The sequence below is a fragment of the Bombina bombina genome, chromosome 1 (genome assembly GCF_027579735.1).
Source record: "Bombina bombina isolate aBomBom1 chromosome 1, aBomBom1.pri, whole genome shotgun sequence".
Lineage (NCBI taxonomy): Eukaryota > Metazoa > Chordata > Amphibia > Anura > Bombinatoridae > Bombina > Bombina bombina.
The window spans coordinates 1,023,693,567-1,023,711,265 of NC_069499.1; the positions used below are offsets into that span (position 1 = coordinate 1,023,693,567).

Here is a 17,699-nt window from a genome sequence, read left to right on the forward strand (position 1 = left end):
GTAAAATAACCAATGGAATAGATCTCCCGCTGCCTTCCATACAAAAAGATGTAGAAATTTAACTAAATCAGACAGGAAAGGGGATAATATAGGGGATGCATTTTTTTTTTTTTTTGGCAGGCCTGACAAATGATTTTGTAAGCGTGAGAGAGAAAAGAAATGAGAGGAAAAAGCAAGGCAAATGAAATACAAGAAGAAGTAGAGAGAGGATAAAGGAAAGCTTAGAGAGGGTAGGTCAAAAAGTACGGACGAAGGAGAAAGATTGGAAGCTTGAGGGAAAGTTAAAAGGAAAGGGTGTAGAAATGAAAAAGATGGAAAGAGGGTGGGGACAATAAAATGGAGGGGTAGGTAGAGAAAGATGGCAAGTGTTGAAGAAATTAACAAAAGCAAAAAAGATTGAAGCACTGAGAAAAGCTGAAAATGAGGTAGAAAATAAGAAACAAAAAACAGGGAATGAGGAGATTCTGCTGCACAATTACCTTCTTGTATTTAACCACCAGCAAATCACCCCATTGGTAAATCCCCATTTTATATTTAATTAACAGCAAATACACAATCCATCCATCCCAACTCTCCCCTAAAATCTGAAACATTCGTCTATGTGATCCCTCCTATCACTACCTATATAAAACCTATAATCCTCTCATCTATAAGATCCCTCCATTGTTTACCCCAACACCTAACCTCTCGAAAAAAATTAATAAACCTAAGAGATTTAAACTAAAGTCTGCTTGAAAAACGTTCTTCAGCATCTTCTGGCCAACCAGCAACAGGTCCTCATTTTTCCTCTTCGTAAGATCTTGGCCTTGGTGAGATCTAGGTCTGCTCAGTTATTTTATGTATTGTTAAATGTAAATTATTATTCTAATTGTACCAATCATAATTGTTGTGGGTAGATGCTCTTTGAGAATTGGGCTTTCCCCTCCTGGTTAGTTAATTGGAGCCCCATGCAAGTTTTTTTTAAATATTTACCCGTCCCCTAGCTGTGAGGCTTATAAATCTGTAATTTTAGCATTTTGTTTGAGAATTACTGGTTATATCACTAACCTTTGTATGTGAAAACTAGTTAGATTTGTGGATAGGAAAAATATATATAACAAACAAGTCGAAAATTGGGGCCATACTTTGTTGTATGGACCTTGGATGTCTGAATACATAGAAACAGCGCCACTTTTCACCTCTGCTATTTGACTTTCATTCCATGGTGCGTGGTATAAGGAAATATCAGTAGACATTATTAAAAATGGATACCCTAGTCAGGGACGGAACTACCATTGGTGTAGCACGTGCCGTGGCACTAGGGCCCAAGTGCTGGGGGCCCATAACATCCTGTCTATACATAGGCGTGTGAAGAATGTGTACAATCTTAATGCAGGGGAGCCTTTTATTAGTGCAGGTTACAGGTCTGTCTGGCTATCTATCTTCAAAATCATTATACATAGCAAATTTAAATTTAAAGAAAGATGTTCTGTGAGCAAATAAATATACTAACTTGAAACTAAATTTACATTGTATGATGGAAGCAGATTTCAAATTTGGTGAAAGACACCCCATTCCTTTCCTTGCCTAAAGATACAGAAGTATAAAAAGATTTCCACGTATAAAAATATCTTATTTGAACTCAACAGAAAATGATGACTTAAAGGGACAGTCTACACCTTGGTCATCTTAAAGTTTTACCTTTAGATTGAGCTGCAAATAGCCTCCTGCGCCTTTTCTATATCATGCAGCAGGAATGATTATTTTTATAGGAATATTGTTTCTGACCACTTTGAAATGGCTGCCAAACTCAGCCCACTGATGACATCATGATCTGGGCTGCATATGGAATCCAATCACAAAAGGCTCACTAGTTGGATTCAACAGGCTGTCAGTGCTATTCAGCAGAGTGACTAGATGCAGCTTAGATGGTGATGTCATCAGTGGGCAGAGCTTGGCAGCCATTTCAAACTGGCTTGAAACAATATTTATTTTAAAATAACTTTTTTACTGTTCCTGCTTTATGATATAGAAAAGGTGCAGGAGGCTATTTGCAGCTTAATCTAAGGTAAGACTTTAAGATGACTAAGGTGTAGACTGTCCCTTTAAAGAAAGTGATTAATGGTGTGACTCACATCTGGACTAGACTATCGGTATTTCTCAGCACCCTTCTAGATGAGCAGATATCTCTGACCATATCCCAGGCGTTATTAAATGCTCCACTCCCAAACTTTAATAGGCATATTAATACCTTCATTAAAATACTCTGCACAGTCACAAGAGTAGGAATAGCCAGACACTGGAAAGAGGGAGTACTGACATGGTGCGAGATACTAGAAAGATTTAAACTGACATATTCTCTACACGAAATGGCAGCAAAAATACTAGATACGACGGAAAATTTCCACAAGATTTGGTTCTATTGGATAATGCATCCACCTTAATATGACTATCCTAATCTAACCTGATAGAACAGTAAAAAGAAACATGATAGGAGTGGGAAGAAGGAAGGAGTTCTGGAGAGACATAATTACGAAGACTACATTAAGTTTACTATATCATATTCAGAGGTGTGACACATCAAGAGTTCATTCTAGTGACCAAAAGTTATGTTTAGCTAGTTTTCTTTAATTGTAGTAAAAATCCACATGAGAGATAGGTGTCTTTCATAAGAAATATATCAGGTATGCCTTACTGACTTTGAGACTTGATTGTATGTTGTAATTCCATGTGAAAAAAGATAAACTTCAAACTGTTAAACTTAGGAATTAAAGGGTTTATATGCCTGACAAGCTGATAATGTAATCAACTGTAAAAGACCGATATTGTATTTAATGATGTTATTTCAATAAAAATTATTTTATCATAAAGAAAGTGATTAAGAAATAGAAAAGAGAAAAAACATAATTTATGCTTACCTGATAAATTTATTTCTCTTGTGATGTATCGAGTCCACGGATTCATCCTTACTTGTGGGATATTCTCCTTCCCTACAGGAAGTGGGAGAGAGAGCACCCACAGCAGAGCTGTCTATATAGCTCCTCCCTTAGCTCCACCCCCCAGTCATTCGACCGAAGGCTAGGAAGAAAAAGGAGAAACTATAGGGTGCAGTGGTGACTGAAAGTTTAAAAATAAAAATATATATATGCCTGTCTCAATAAACAGGGCGGGCTGTGGACTCGATACATCACAAGAGAAATAAATTTATCAGGTAAGCATAAATTATGTTTTCTCTTGTAAGATGTATCGAGTCAACGGATTCATCCTTACTTGTGGGATACCAATACCAAAGCTTTAGGACACGGATGAAGGGAGGGACAAGACAGGGACCTTAAACGGAAGGCACCATTGCTTGTAGAACCTTTCTCCCAAAAATAGCCTCCGAAGAAGCAAAAGTATCGAATTTGTAAAATTTGGAAAAGGTATGAAGCGAAGACCAAGTCGCCGCCTTACAAATCTGTTCAACAGAAGCCTCATTTTTAAAAGCCCATGTGGAAGCCACAGCTCTAGTAGAATGAGCAGAAATTCTTTCAGGAGGCTGCTGTCCAGCAGTTTCATAGGCCAAACGGATTATGCTTTTCAGCCAAAAGGAAAGAGAGGTAGCCGTAGCCTTTTGACCTCTACGCTTACCAGAATACACAACAAACAATGAAGATGTTTGATGGAATCTTTGGTTGCTTGTAAGTAGAACTTTAAAGCACGAACCACATCAAGATTGTGCAACAGACGTTCCTTCTTTGATGAAGGATTAGGACACAGTGAAGGAACAACAATCTCTTGATTGATATTCTTATTAGAAACAACCTTAGGAAGAAACCCAGGTTTGGTACGCAAAACCACCTTATCTGCATGGAAAATAAGATAAGGGGAATCACACTGTAAAGTAGATAGCTCAGAAACTCTTCGAGCCGAAGAGATAGAAACTAAAAACAAAACTTTCCAAGATAGAAGCTTAATATCTATGGAATGCATAGGTTCAAACGGAACCCCTTGAAGAACTCTAAGGACTAAGTTTAGGCTCCAAGGCGGAGCAACAGGCCTAAATACAGGCTTAATTCTAACCAGAGCCTGACTAAAAGCTTGAACGTCTGGGACATCTGCCAGACGTTTGTGTAGTAGAATAGACAAAGCAGATATTTGCCCTTTTAGAGAACTAGCTGATAATCCCTTCTCCAAACCTTCTTGGAGAAAAGACAATATTCTAGGAATCCTAATCTTACTCCACGAGTAACCTTTGGATTCACACCAATAAAGATATTTGCGCCAAATCTTATGATAGATCTTCCTGGTGACAGGTTTTCTAGCCTGAATCAGGGTACCAATGACCGACTCAGAGAAACCACGCTTTGATAGAATCAGGTGTTCAATCTCCAAGCAGTCAGACGCAGAGAAACTAGATTTGGATGCGTGAACGGACCTTGGATTAGAAGGTCCCGCCTCATTGGCAGGGTCCACGGTGGAACCGAGGACATGCCCACTAGGTCTGCATACCAAGTCCTGCGTGGCCACGCAGGTGCTATCAGAATCACCGAAGCTCTCTCCTGCTTGATTCTGGCAACCAGACGTGGGAGGAGAGGAAACGGTGGAAATACGTAGGCCAGATTGAAGGACCAAGGCACTGCTAGAGCATCTATCAGTACCGCCTTGGGATCCCGGGACCTGGACCTGTAACGAGGAAGTTTGGCATTCTGACGAGACGCCATCAGATCCAATTCTGGTGTGCCCCATAGCTGAATCAGCTGAGCAAATACCGCGGATGAAAAGTCTGACGACTTAGAAAATCCGCCTCCCAGTTCTCTACTTCTGGGATGTGGATTGCTGAGAGATGGCAAGAGTGATCCTCTGCCCATCAGATTATTTTGGTTACCTCCATCATCGCTAGAGAACTCCTTGTTCCTCCTTGATGATTGATATAAGCTACAGTCGTGATGTTGTCCGACTGAAACCTGATGAATTTGGCTGCAGCAAGCTGAGGCCACGCCTGAAGCGCATTGAATATCGCTCTCAGTTCTAGAATGTTTATTGGAAGAAGAGATTCCTCCCGAGACCATAAGCCCTGTGCTTTCAGGGAGTTCCAGACTGCACCCCAGCCTAGCAGGCTGGCATCTGTCGTTACAATGAGCCACTCTGGCCTGTGGAAGTACATTCTCTGAGACAGGTGGTCCTGAGACAACCACCAGAGAAGAGAATCTCTGGTCTCCTGGTCCAGATGCAGTTGAGGAGATAAATCTGCATAATCCTCATTCCACTGTTTGAGCATGCATAGTTGCAGTGGTCTGAGGTGTAGGCGGTCAAAAGGAACTATGTCCATTGCTGCTACCATGAGTCCTATTACCTCCATACACTGAGCCACTGATGGCCGAGGAATGGAATGAAGAGTTCGGCAAGTGGTTAAGAGTTTTGATTTTCTGACCTCCGTCAGAAATATTTTCATTTCTACCAAATCTATCAGAGTCCCTAGAAAGGAAACTCTTGTAAGAGGGAAGAGAGAACTCTTTTTTATGTTCACCTTCCACCCGTGAGATCTCAGAAAAGCCAACACAATGTCCGTGTGAGACTTGGCTAGCTGAAAAGTCGACGCCTGAATTAAGATGTCGTCTAGATAAGGCGCCACTGCTATGCCCCAAGGTCGTAGAACCGCCAGAAGGGACCCTAGCACCTTTGTGAAAATTCTTGGAGCCGTGGCCAACCCGAAGGGAAGAGCCACAAACTGGTAATGCCTGTTTAGAAAGGCAAATCTGAGAAATTGATGATGATTTCTGTGAATAGGGATGTGTAGATACGCATCCTTTAAGTCCACGGTAGTCATATATTGACCCTCCTGGATCAGAGGCAGAATAGTCCGAATGGTCTCCATCTTGAATGATGGAACTTTGAGGAACTTGTTTAGAATTTTGAGATCCAAGATTGGTCTGAAAGTTCTCTTTTTTTTTGGGAACCACAAACAGGTTTGAGTAGAACCCTAGCCCCTGTTCCTCTTTTGGGACTGGGCGGATCACCCCCATGGTATGTAGATCTTCTACACAGCGGAAGAACGCCTCTCTCTTTGTCTGGTTTACAGACAATCGAGAAATATGAAATCTTTGAGTCTTTGAATTCCAGAAGATATCCCTGGACACAATTTCTAAAGCCCAGGGATCGTGAACATCTCTTGCCCAAGCCTGAGCGAAGAGAGAGAGTCTGCCCCCTACTAGATCCGGTCCCGGATCGGGGGCTACCCCTTCATGCTGTCTTAGAGGCAGCTGCAGGCTTCTTGGCCTGTTTACCATTGTTCCAAGCCTCGTTAGGTCTCCAGACTGACTTGGATTGGGCAAAATTCCCCTCTTGCTTTGCAGCAGAGGAAGCTGAAACAGAACCACTCTTAAAGTTCCGATCTTATTTGATCTATCCTGAGGAAGGGCATGACCTTTCCCTCCAGTGATGTCTGAAATAATCTCTTTCAGTTCAGGCCCGAATAGGGTCTTTCCTTTGAAAGGGATGTTCAAAAGTTTAGATTTAGATGACACATCAGCAGACCAGGACTTAAGCCATAACGCCATGCGTGCTAAAATGGCAAAACCTGAATTCTTTGCCGCTAATTTAGCCAGTTGAAATGCGGCATCTGTAATAAAAGAATTAACCAACTTAAGGCCTTGATTCTGTCCATAATCTCCTCTAATGGAGTCTCCATCTGAAGAGCCTCTTCTAGAGCCTCAAACCAGAAAGCAGCTGCAGTAGTTACAGGAACAATGCACGCAATAGGTTGGAGAGAAAAACCCTGATGAACAAAAATTTTCTTTAGGAGACCCTCTAATTTTTTATCCATAGAATCTTTGAAAGCACAACTGTCTTCGATAGGTATAGTTGTACGCTTAGACAGAGTAGAAATAGCTCCCTCCACCTTAGGAACTGTCTGCCACAAGTCCCGCATGGTGTCAGATATGGGAAACATTTTCTTAAAAACAAGAGGAGGAGAGAACGGAATACCTGGCCTATCCCACTCCTTAGTAATAATATTCACAATCATCTTAGGGACTGGAAAAACATCAGTGTAAACAGGAACCTCTAAGTATATATCCATTTTACACAATTTCTCTGGAACCACTATAGGGTCACAATCATCTAGAGTCACTAATACCTCCCTGAGCAATAAGCGGAGGTGTTCAAGCTTAAATTTAAAGGCCGTCATATCAGAATCTGTCTGAGGAAGTGTCTTTCCTGAATCAGAAATTTCTCCCTCAGATAACAAATCCCTCACCCCTACTTCATTGTGAGGGCATATCAGATACGGCTACTAAAGCGTCAGACGGCTCAGCATTTTTCCTAAACCTAGAGCTGTCCCGCTTTCCTTGTAAACCAGGCAGTTTAGATAAAACCTCTGTGAGGGTTGTATTCATAACTGTGGCCATGTCTTGTAAAGTAAAAGAATTTGACGCACTAGAGGTACTTGGCATCACTTGTGCCGGCGTTACTGGTTGTGACACTTGGGGAGAGCTAGATTGCGAACCCTCATTTACTTCTGATTAAGAATCATCTATTGCTCTATTTTTAAGTGCTAATATATGTTCTTTATAGTTTATAGACATATCAGTACAATTGGGACACATTCTAAGAGGGAGTTCCACAATGGCTTCCAAACATATTGAACAAGGATTTTCCTTGGTGTCAGACATGTTAAACAGGCTAGTAATGTAACAAGCAAGCTTGGAAAACACTGTAATCAAAGTAAATAACACTTAGAAATAAAACGGTACTGTGCCTTTAAGAGAAAAAAAGCTGCACAAATTCTGCAAAACAGTGTAAAAAAGCAGTAAAGTTAACGAAATTTTTACAGTAGCATCATAAAGACTTAGTGACTTTGCACAGCTATACAAATAAACAATTAACCCCTTAATGGCAAAACCGGATTGAAAAACATCAAAACCGGTAAAAAAAGACTTTCAGCACCTTGCCACAGCTCTGCTGTGGCTCCTACTTGCCCTTCAGAACGATTTGTGGGGAAAAAAACTTCTTTTACAGCCCTCAAACACAGCAGGAACCTCAGGAGAAGCAGTTAGATGTCTCAGAGGAAAAGAAACTGTGCAACTGAGGCGTGAAAATAGGCCCCTCCCACCTCACTCGATGTTTTGAGGCCTATCAGAGAAACACCAGAGTGTCTCTTAATTAACCATGTGAGTTACAAAACTCAAAAACAAGCCACAATGACCCCTTTAGTCCCTTCAAAAAACGTTATAATTGCATCATTCACTGAATAAACAAAGACGTTTTTTCCTAACAGTGTCACCAGTAACTAATGAGCCCTTCAAGCAAGCTGAAATTCCTATCAAAGTGTCTGAATACAGCTTACCCTTCCCTCATGGGGATATTGCCAGCCTTTTCTAGAATTAACACAGTCTGTCTAGAAAAATATAGACTGAACATACCTCATATGCAGCTAAGCAGCTTAGCCTGCAAACCGTTCTCCCAACTGAAGTTTTCCAGTACTCTTCAGCCCTTGTGAAAACAGCAGTGGATCTTAGTTACAAAGTGCTAAGATCATCATCCTCTTTGCAGAAATCTTCATCCCTTTTCTGCCAGAGAGTAAATAGTACACACCGGTACCATTTAAAATAATAAACTTTTGCTTGAGAAATAAAAAACTAACATTTTTGTCACCACACAGCTCTTTGCCCTTCCTAGCAGTTAAGCAGGCAGAGAGAATGACTGGGGGTGGAGCTAAGGGAGGAGCTATATAGACAGCTCTGCTGCGGGTGCTCTCTCTGCCACTTCCTGTAGGGAAGGAGAATATCCCACAAGTAAGGATGAATCCGTGGACTCGATACATCTTACAAGAGAAAATAGATGTGGTGAGAAGAGGCAAAAATGTGGGCGGAAATTAAGTAACAGGAGAGAGTCAAAGGGTCACTTGTAAAGTGGAGGGGAAGAAAAACGAGAGAACATGACTCTAGTAGATTGTACAGAAAGCTCATTAAAGCTGCAAGTGACATTTCTACCCCCTGCACTCATTCATATCACATACATTTTTATATTTTATAGGTTTCTGGGTAAGGAGGTGTAAAATTGTGAACAGTTAAACCCAGGAATTTACTGGACAAAAAGTCATAAATTGTTAATCCAGAAACAGATTTTTATTTCAAGAAACATGAAGCGGTGCATTGTTCTACCTTGAAAACCATTCATATAAACGTTACCCATGTATAAACTTGTAGTGGGGATTTGTGTTATATATGTAAATATGACATTTGTGAGTTATCTATAACATTAGTGACGTAATGTAAAAATAAAATGTTCAGATTGTGTCGTTTGCAAACTGTGTATAACACACATAAAAGGGTTACACATATAGCTCAGAGCTGCAACACATTGCAGTTGCAGAGAAGAACATGGTAAGTTAGCCAATTAGGAGCAGCATACACGTGTATCTGCTAATCACTACCAATTCCTGCTCAGCAGCTTCAGTGTGTTGCAGATACCAGCAGGACTATAGCAATGTGTTTATTAACCCCTTTGCATTTGTTTGCAGGTATACTAGTGTTAAAATAAAATGCTCTAAAGAATTGGAGCATTTTACTTTTTCCCATTAGCATGTCCCTTTAATTAAAATTAGGGCATTGTCCCTGAAAATGGTAACATCTTTCTACCCAACGTGTAAAGGAATTATAAACTGTGAAAGGATTGATTATATGGATCAACAGCATAAGGTAAAGGGAGGTGTGATATACAGCAACTGGATGAGCTAATAGTTGTTATATTGATCAGCCAGGGAAGTTACAGGGAGAGGTTATATAGACATTAGGAGGAAAGTAAAAGATTATTTGGATCAATAGCAGTTATATGGAGGAATTATATACAATTAGATAAATTATAAGAAGAAGGTTATTTGAAGCTTTGGCAGGAGGCCTTGGAACTACTGAGAACTCTGATTAGAGAAGCAGACCCCACCTCTAAATGTATTAATGTTTGTTCTTATGTGGGCATGATCAATACACACTAATTAAAGGGATACTAAACATTATTTAATTCTTGTAATAAAAAAGCATTAAGCAGTGGGTTATACTTAATAGAAATTAATCATTTTAAAAAGGATTTTACCTTTTCTTTCTTTTTTTTTTAACTTCATTTGTGCAGTGTCCATTAGTTTCTGTCACATGCCTAAAAGGGTGCTGGGGTCTCTACAGGAAGGTTTATCTAGCTTTATGTAAACTAGCTTAAAATAACGTATCTAGCTTAAAATAAAGTAACAGGAGCTGGTTTATTATTCAGATAATGCAAGAGAGACAGTAAGTCTCTTTTGCTTGTGCTCAGAAAGGAAGAATGCAACTTAAGTTCAAAAAATGTCTGCTAGCATACAGAACACTGTCAGATGACACGCAACAGCTATTGGTTTAGAGGAGCAAATATCACCTTTATTGAAGGAGAGCAATGTGCCGTGGGGGGCCAGAACCGATTAATTTAGCTAGGTGCAGCGGCACAGTCAGGTTGAGTTTAGCACCATTTTTAAAAATAATTGATCACTTAAACTCAACATTATTTTTAGTGATGGTAAATCTTAGCATTTGTTAAACGCTCGGCTTTACCCTCACTTTAAGATGCTGACGTTAAAAATTCAGTAAACACTTTGATATATTTATATGAAATATTTAGTTATTTATAGTAAACCACTGTGCATTATAATGTAATTATTTATTTTGCCTCATTTTGATCTAAATTGTTGATTTTCTAATTCTCAGACCTGGAAATGCACATTGCAAGGCTAAACCTGCTTAAAGGGACATTATACACTCATTTTTTCTTTGCATAAATGTTTTGTAGATGATCTATTTATATAGCCCATAAAATATTTTTTTAATGTATAGTTTTGTTCATTTTTAAAGAACATTGCTCTGATTTTCAGACTCCTAACCAAGCCCCAGCTTTATGTGAATACCGTCAGCTACCTTCTCTAGCTTGCTCCTGTTTGTGTAAAGAGTCTTTTCATATGCAAAAGAAGTGGGAGGGGGGCGTGTCTTATTTGCCACTTGCAGTGGGCTTTCCAGCTACCTTTTCAACATTGCTAAACTGAGAGCTTCTAAGTAAGTTTTTAAACAGTTTTATACTGGATTTTTATATCAGTATCTGTGCATCTTATTCTTTATAGTAGTGTCTATTACATGCAGTTATATGAAAATGAGTGTATACTGTCCCTTTAATGGTCATGCTTTTAAAAACCAGCTGTAAACTAAGCAAGCATCCCTGACTAAAAGAAAGTGTGTCCTACTTATTTACCATAAGATCATCGGCTCTACTGTCTCTCCCATCTCTACCGCTGGAGAGGATCTGAGTGCCAGTTTGCCCTTGGTGATAGATACCCGCATAAGTAGTGTCACAAAATGAGATGGTATGTGAAGCTATTGGGGTCTCCTGTGATTGTGGTTGCCAAGACGATCTAGATATGGCTAGAGGCCTACAGGTTTCAACTGTGCAACGTTTAGAAAGAAGCTATATTACTGTTTTACTATCCAGGGTTGAACTGACTATAGCTAGCATGCCTACAAGAAAATGTAGCAGTCTGTTTTCTAAAGTATATGTAATAGAGAAATACCCCATATAAATGTTGTCCTTGCAACCAAGGGGTTAAAAGATTTAATCTCACTGTACTTTTAGGGAAAGTAGGGTATATAGGCAGATATACAAAAGGCAATGCTTAAGCGTTGTGCCTAGTGGCCTCTCCATATCAGCAGCTGGTATGTTGCAATGACATAGGTGAACCAGCTATGTTCCTGCATCACAAACAAGCAGTCTGGCAAGGGTTCAGCAGATGCAGATGTTTCTTCTTGCTGTCGGTGTGGCAGCATGAGCTGGCATCTGCAGTCTGTGATAGAATAGCAGAGCTGACAGCTGCATGACTAGAAGTTGGCATAGTATGTCAAAGGAGACGGACAGGGCAAACAGAAACAAGTAAAACCGCACCAAGCATGATGGCTGCATATTTTACTGATACCATTCTAGCTCTGTTCACGTCCTGCAAAAACCTAAACAAAAAGTATACCCTGGAGTATATGCTTTATTCAGTACAACCAGATCTAGTTTTATACATGAATTATGTGATTAACTTGTGTGTGCTACATTTAGCTATGAGAAGCAGTCATACGGTTCTAGCAACTCTTGCTACTAAAGGTTTATTACTGTAACATTGCAGTTATGGCAGCTTAACTATATAGTACCTATGTGTACAACCCAAGCACCGCTAGCAGGGCTAAAACACTGAGTGTAATAACAAAGGTAGCTAAAGAAGCTACGTATCATGCTTGAATGGTGGTACTAGCAGGAGGATTATAATTTTCTAACTATTCCTGTATTTTTAAATCACCCTTTCTTAATTTTAACTTTCTCCTTGTCCTGATAGAACAAGAGATGTGTAAAAATGTGTGGTTGTTGATACCTTTAAGAATTGAAGTACAGTTAAGAATGAGGATGCCTAGCACCATGCAGCACATCCTTATTACTGCTGATACTCTAAACTAACAATGCAGTGATAACAGAGATAGTCAAACATGCCTCTTCCTATTAGTTGTATACATGATAGTCTTGTTTAGATTGGTCGAGATCTCAGGTGTTCTTATCATGTAAATCATTGATGGCCGACTTCCTAACACACGGAGAACCACATTAAGGGCTGTATATAAATGTATGACTATTAAACACCTAAATAATATTATACATACTAAAAATGTCATCCCAAGGCACATATTCTTAGTTCTGCTCTTCCCAAGGGCCATAAAATCTATGGCACACATTAGTTCTGCTTTTTCTCATGGTGAGCAAAGACTAGTGCAGAGGGTTCATGAGGCCCTTGGGCCACCAGTTGGCCATCCCTGGATGATCAGCCCTCTTAGACTGAAGTCTGTTGAGCAGGATCTCAAGTGATATAACATTTTTATGGGGGATTATATGGAGAAATCTGAGGGGTTATTTGAAAGTAAAGGAGTAGTCAAAAGTGAGGTTTATGGCATAATAAGAGAAGTTACAAGAAGATCTTTTAAAGAGTGATTTAAACTGTCAATGACTGGTATGGTTTGTTGTCATTTGAGCATTGTATGGACTGAGCATTTTTTTTCTCACTTAGCATTGTTCACTGAGACGCCACATGACGTTAGTGCACACCCTGGTGAGGATGTCGAGATGGCATGTTCCTTTAGAGGCAGTGGTGACATCCCTTACTCTCTGGAAATTCAGTGGTGGTACACGCGCAATCACAGAGACTGGGCAAACAAGGAGACATGGGCAGAAAGCCAGGTGTGTATAGCAAATAATGCTGTGACCAATAACAAGAACCCAGAAACAACAGGGTTTACCTAAAGCATGTTAGTGTCAATAAGCATTACTCACTCATTCTTTACATATTTTTTTATCCCAGTATCTTTCTCCCTACTGCATCCCCTTCTCTCACTTGTCCTTTGCATAGGTTCCCAGTTTTATACCAATACATTATTTATAATGGGCTAGATTATGAGTGGAGCGCTATCGTTAGCACTCTCAAATCCGTATTACAAGTGGCACGCTGTTAAAATTACCGCAAATTTGCGGTAATTTACTCTACCCATATTTTCTATGGGTAGTGTTGAGCTGTAATATGCGCTCGTATTACAAGTTGTAAGTAAATGCGATCCTGCAAAAGAGTTTGTCTGGAGGAAACAGTTGCACTAAACTACACCAGTAACTCCTAAACCTTCAACCCCACATCACCAACTACCTCTTAACACTATTAACCCCTAAACCGTCACACACCCCACCACAAAGTAAGCTTCTACACTATTAACCCCTAAATCACCAGCCCCCCACAATCACTACACTATTAACCCCTAAATCACAAGCCCCCCATATCACAAAGCTGACCACTACATTTATAAACCCCCAAACCTCCAGTCCCCCACATTGCAAAGTAAACCACTACACTATTAACACCTAAACAGAAAACAACCCCAAGTCGCAAAGTAAACCACTACACTATTAAACCCCAAACCGCCAGCCCCCCAACACAAAATAACCCACTAACATCTAAATCCCCTAACCTAACCCAAAATAGAAAATAATAATAAAGACTAGTCTTTACCAAAAAAAACCAACTAAATTAAAACTTAGCTGTGAAAGTAAAAAAAAATCTAATCTTACCTTTTAAAAAACAAACAAAAAAAAACATTACTATTAAATTAAAAACCTACAATTACTATTAAATAAAAAAAAAACACACCCTAAAATTGGAAAAAATAACAAATTACCAAAAATAAAGAGTTATGCAAATTCTAATACCCCAAAGGGCCTTTTTTAGGGCATTGCCCTAAAGTTATCGCTCTTTTTTGAAAAACAAAAACACACCATCTAACATTTAGGCTCCCCCTCAAAAAAAAAAAAAAAAAAAAAACTATCTAAAAAACCTACTCTTAACAGTGCCCTGAAAAGGGCATTTAGCTCTTTTGCTGACCATATAAAGTTAAAAAAACACCCCCAAACCAAAACTTACACTAAAAACCCATGATGTTACTCACCAATAATGATGGCTGCGCTCCATCTTCATCCCGGCGGCGGTGGTCTTAATCTTCAGAGGCTCAACACGGCAGTCATCTTCGTGCCATACACTGAGTTTTGAATGCAAGGTACCCCTTTTACATAGGGGTACCCTTGCATTTCTATTGGCTGATTTGCATGTTTAAATTCAAATCAGCCAATAGAAAAAGCTTTCATTCTATGCCCAGCCAACTTTTTAGAGTAGTTTTTTTTTTTTTTTTGGGGGGGGGGGGGTTTAACGTTAGAAGGTGTTTTGTTTGTTTTTTTCAATAAAAGAGCTTTATCACTTTATGGTAATGCCCTACAAAGGGCTATTTGTAGTTTAGTTAATAGTGTAGTGTTTTAATATGCTTTGGGGGGCTGGCGGTTTAGTTTTTTTTTATTGTACTTTTTTACTTTGTGTTGGGGGACTGGAGATTTAGGGGTTAATAGTGTGTTTTACTTTGCGTTGGGGCTGGCAGTTTAGGGGTTAATAGTGTAGTAGGGACTTTGTGGTGCACTATGTGGCACTTTAGGGGTTATTCGAGTAGGGGATACGGTGATCAGGTTAGCGCGCAAGTAGGGTTTTTTCCACTTTTTTTTCTCCATTCACTTCTATGGGGGAATAGGTTATCGCGTACGCGATAGTGTAAGTTCGGCTTTTGCAGGTTAGTGCTGGAGCGATCACTTTTTACTTTCAGCACGTAATACCAGCGCAACCCAACGAGCGCAAACGGTTTACTTCTAATTAACGCTCCACTTGTAATCCAGCCCAATGTGTTTTTTTCTGTTCCTTCTCATACCACATTTCTCTTTCTTGACATGTCTCTCTCTTTCTCTCTCACTCTTTGCCTCCTCTTACCCAACCTCTTTTTTCCCTGTGTTTGTGTATAAGATTTTTTCAGTCACCTCACCCCTAAGCGCTGTTTGTGCTTTTTATATATCTCTAACTGTCTCTTATGTCTTTCTTCATTTTAAGTCTTCAGATCCATTCTCTTGCCTCCTCTCATCATTTGATCCTCTTTCCCTGCACACAGTCTGATAACAGTCACTAATAGCTATAGCACACTGGGGATTTTAATGAGGCATATTGTATGTTCAGATGCATCAAGGAACATTTTTTTTTATCAACACATAGCTGCAATTAATCTGTGCAGGAGGGAAAGGGGCATCCTGGAGCAGTGTGTAGCATAACAAGAGAGACAGTCTGGCGGGGGTCATGATTGGGTTATGCGCAGTGTAGCAATGAATCATGGAATGTGAGAGGTGGTATTGCTCTGTTTTATAGTCATTAACCAGCCGATACAAGGGATTAACATATGTGAACAATATCGCTAATTCCTTAACACTTTTTGTTTCACAGCTCAAATCTCTCCCTGGAACCCTTGAGAAAGGAGCCACTAAGATAAGTGTGAGTAAATAAAAAAACCTCATTACATTCAACATGGGTAAAATCCTCCTATTGTTCTATATCAATTCTCCCTATAAATTCTCTAGATGTTGCATCAAACCTATCTGTATGGCGCCCCTGTAGTACCTTTACTTTAAAGTGACAGTAAAGTCAAAATTAAATTGTAATGGTCTAGAAAGAGCATGTAGTTTCCCCATTTCTTTCTATTATGAAATGTATCTATTATGAAAATTTGTAGCAGTTTTTTTAGCAATGTTATACAGAGTTGCAAACACTGCTTCAAGAGGGCTAAAGACACGTGCACACTCATGAGCTCCTGTAGGCTTCCTAGATTTACTCATCAACAAATGATACCAAGAAAACAAAACAAAATTTAATAATAGAAAATTTCTTTAAAATTACACATTTAAACCATGAAAGTTGAAGTTTAACTTTACTGTCCCCCTTTAAGTTACAGTAAACACTTTAAGACAGTGGTATAACATGGTTATTTATGCACTGTAAAATATCATCTAAAAGGAAGACAATTTGGCGCACTTTTATACCACTGTGGTTATAGGAAGATATTATTATGATATTCTAGCAGGACACAACTCAATATAACCCCTCCCTTTAACTGTGATAGGATACAACTCCATATAACCCCTCCCTTTAACTGTGATAGGATACAACTCCATATAACCCCTCCCTTTATCTGTGATAGGACACAACTCCATATAACCCCTCCCTTTAATTGTGATAGGATACAACTCCATATAAACCTCCCTTTAACTGTGATAGAATACAACTCCATATAACCCCTCCCTTTAGCTGTCATAGAATACAACTCCATATAACCCCTCCCTTTAACTGTGATATGATACAACTCCATATAACCCCTCCCTTTAATTGTGATAGGATACAACTCCATATAACCCCTCCCTTTAACTGTAATAGGATACAACTCCATATAACCCCTTCCTTTAAATGTGATAGGATACAACTCCATATAACCCCTCCCTTTAGCTGTGATAGGATACAACTCCATATAACCCCTCCCTTTAACTGTGATGGGATACAACTCCATATAACCCCTTTCTTTATCTCTTGCTTGTGCAGAGTTCTTGCATTAGTCACTCTCTTTATGGCAATGGAGATCTGAGAGCAACAGATAGTGTTGCGGAATTTGTTGGCGCTCTGATAATAATTAGACTTTGCAGCCTCCGATTGGCTATACTATATATGCCTTCTTGGGAAAATCAAAAACGAGGGAACTATCCAAGGCAATATGGTGTGTAGAAAGTACATATACTGTATATACAGGTAGCCCTCAGTTTACGCCGGGGTTAGGTTCCAGAAGGAATGGTTGTAAATCGAAACCGTTGTAAATTGAAACCCAGTTTATAATGTAAGTGAGGAAGATAGGTTCCAGGCCCCTCTCAAAATTGTCATAAGTAACATCTAATACATCATTTCATAGCTTTAAAAATAAAGACTTTAAATGCTAAACAGCATTATAAACCTAATAAAATAATCACACAACATAGAATATATAATTAAACTAAGTTAAATGAACAAAAACATTTGCTAAACAGCATTCTTTTTCTGCAAACAGTTCTTTCTATGCATTCCAATCTAGACTGATTTATAGACAGGAAGATCTTGTTCCTTTGAAATCTGCTCGATAGCTCAGGTCTGGTTAAACTGATTAATTTCAGCTTGCTTGGCTTTGCTGCAACACAAGCGGACAGCTCCACCTACTGGCTATTTGGCTCTTTTAATAAATGCACTGCTTCTCAATGCTTTTCAATAGCAGTCACGACTGAAA

At 39.4% G+C, this 17,699-nt stretch overlaps 1 protein-coding gene across 1 annotated transcript in view; it reads left to right on the forward strand.

The window, feature by feature from the left end:
* The window catches only part of VSTM2L (V-set and transmembrane domain containing 2 like), a 62,717-nt gene that overhangs the window by 41,346 nt on the left and 3,672 nt on the right, over positions 1–17,699 (forward strand). The window contains exons 2-3 of the mRNA XM_053718271.1: positions 13,064–13,233; positions 15,845–15,892. Coding sequence (XP_053574246.1) covers positions 13,064–13,233; positions 15,845–15,892 — 218 coding nt within the window. The remainder of the gene's footprint in view (positions 1–13,063; positions 13,234–15,844; positions 15,893–17,699) is intronic.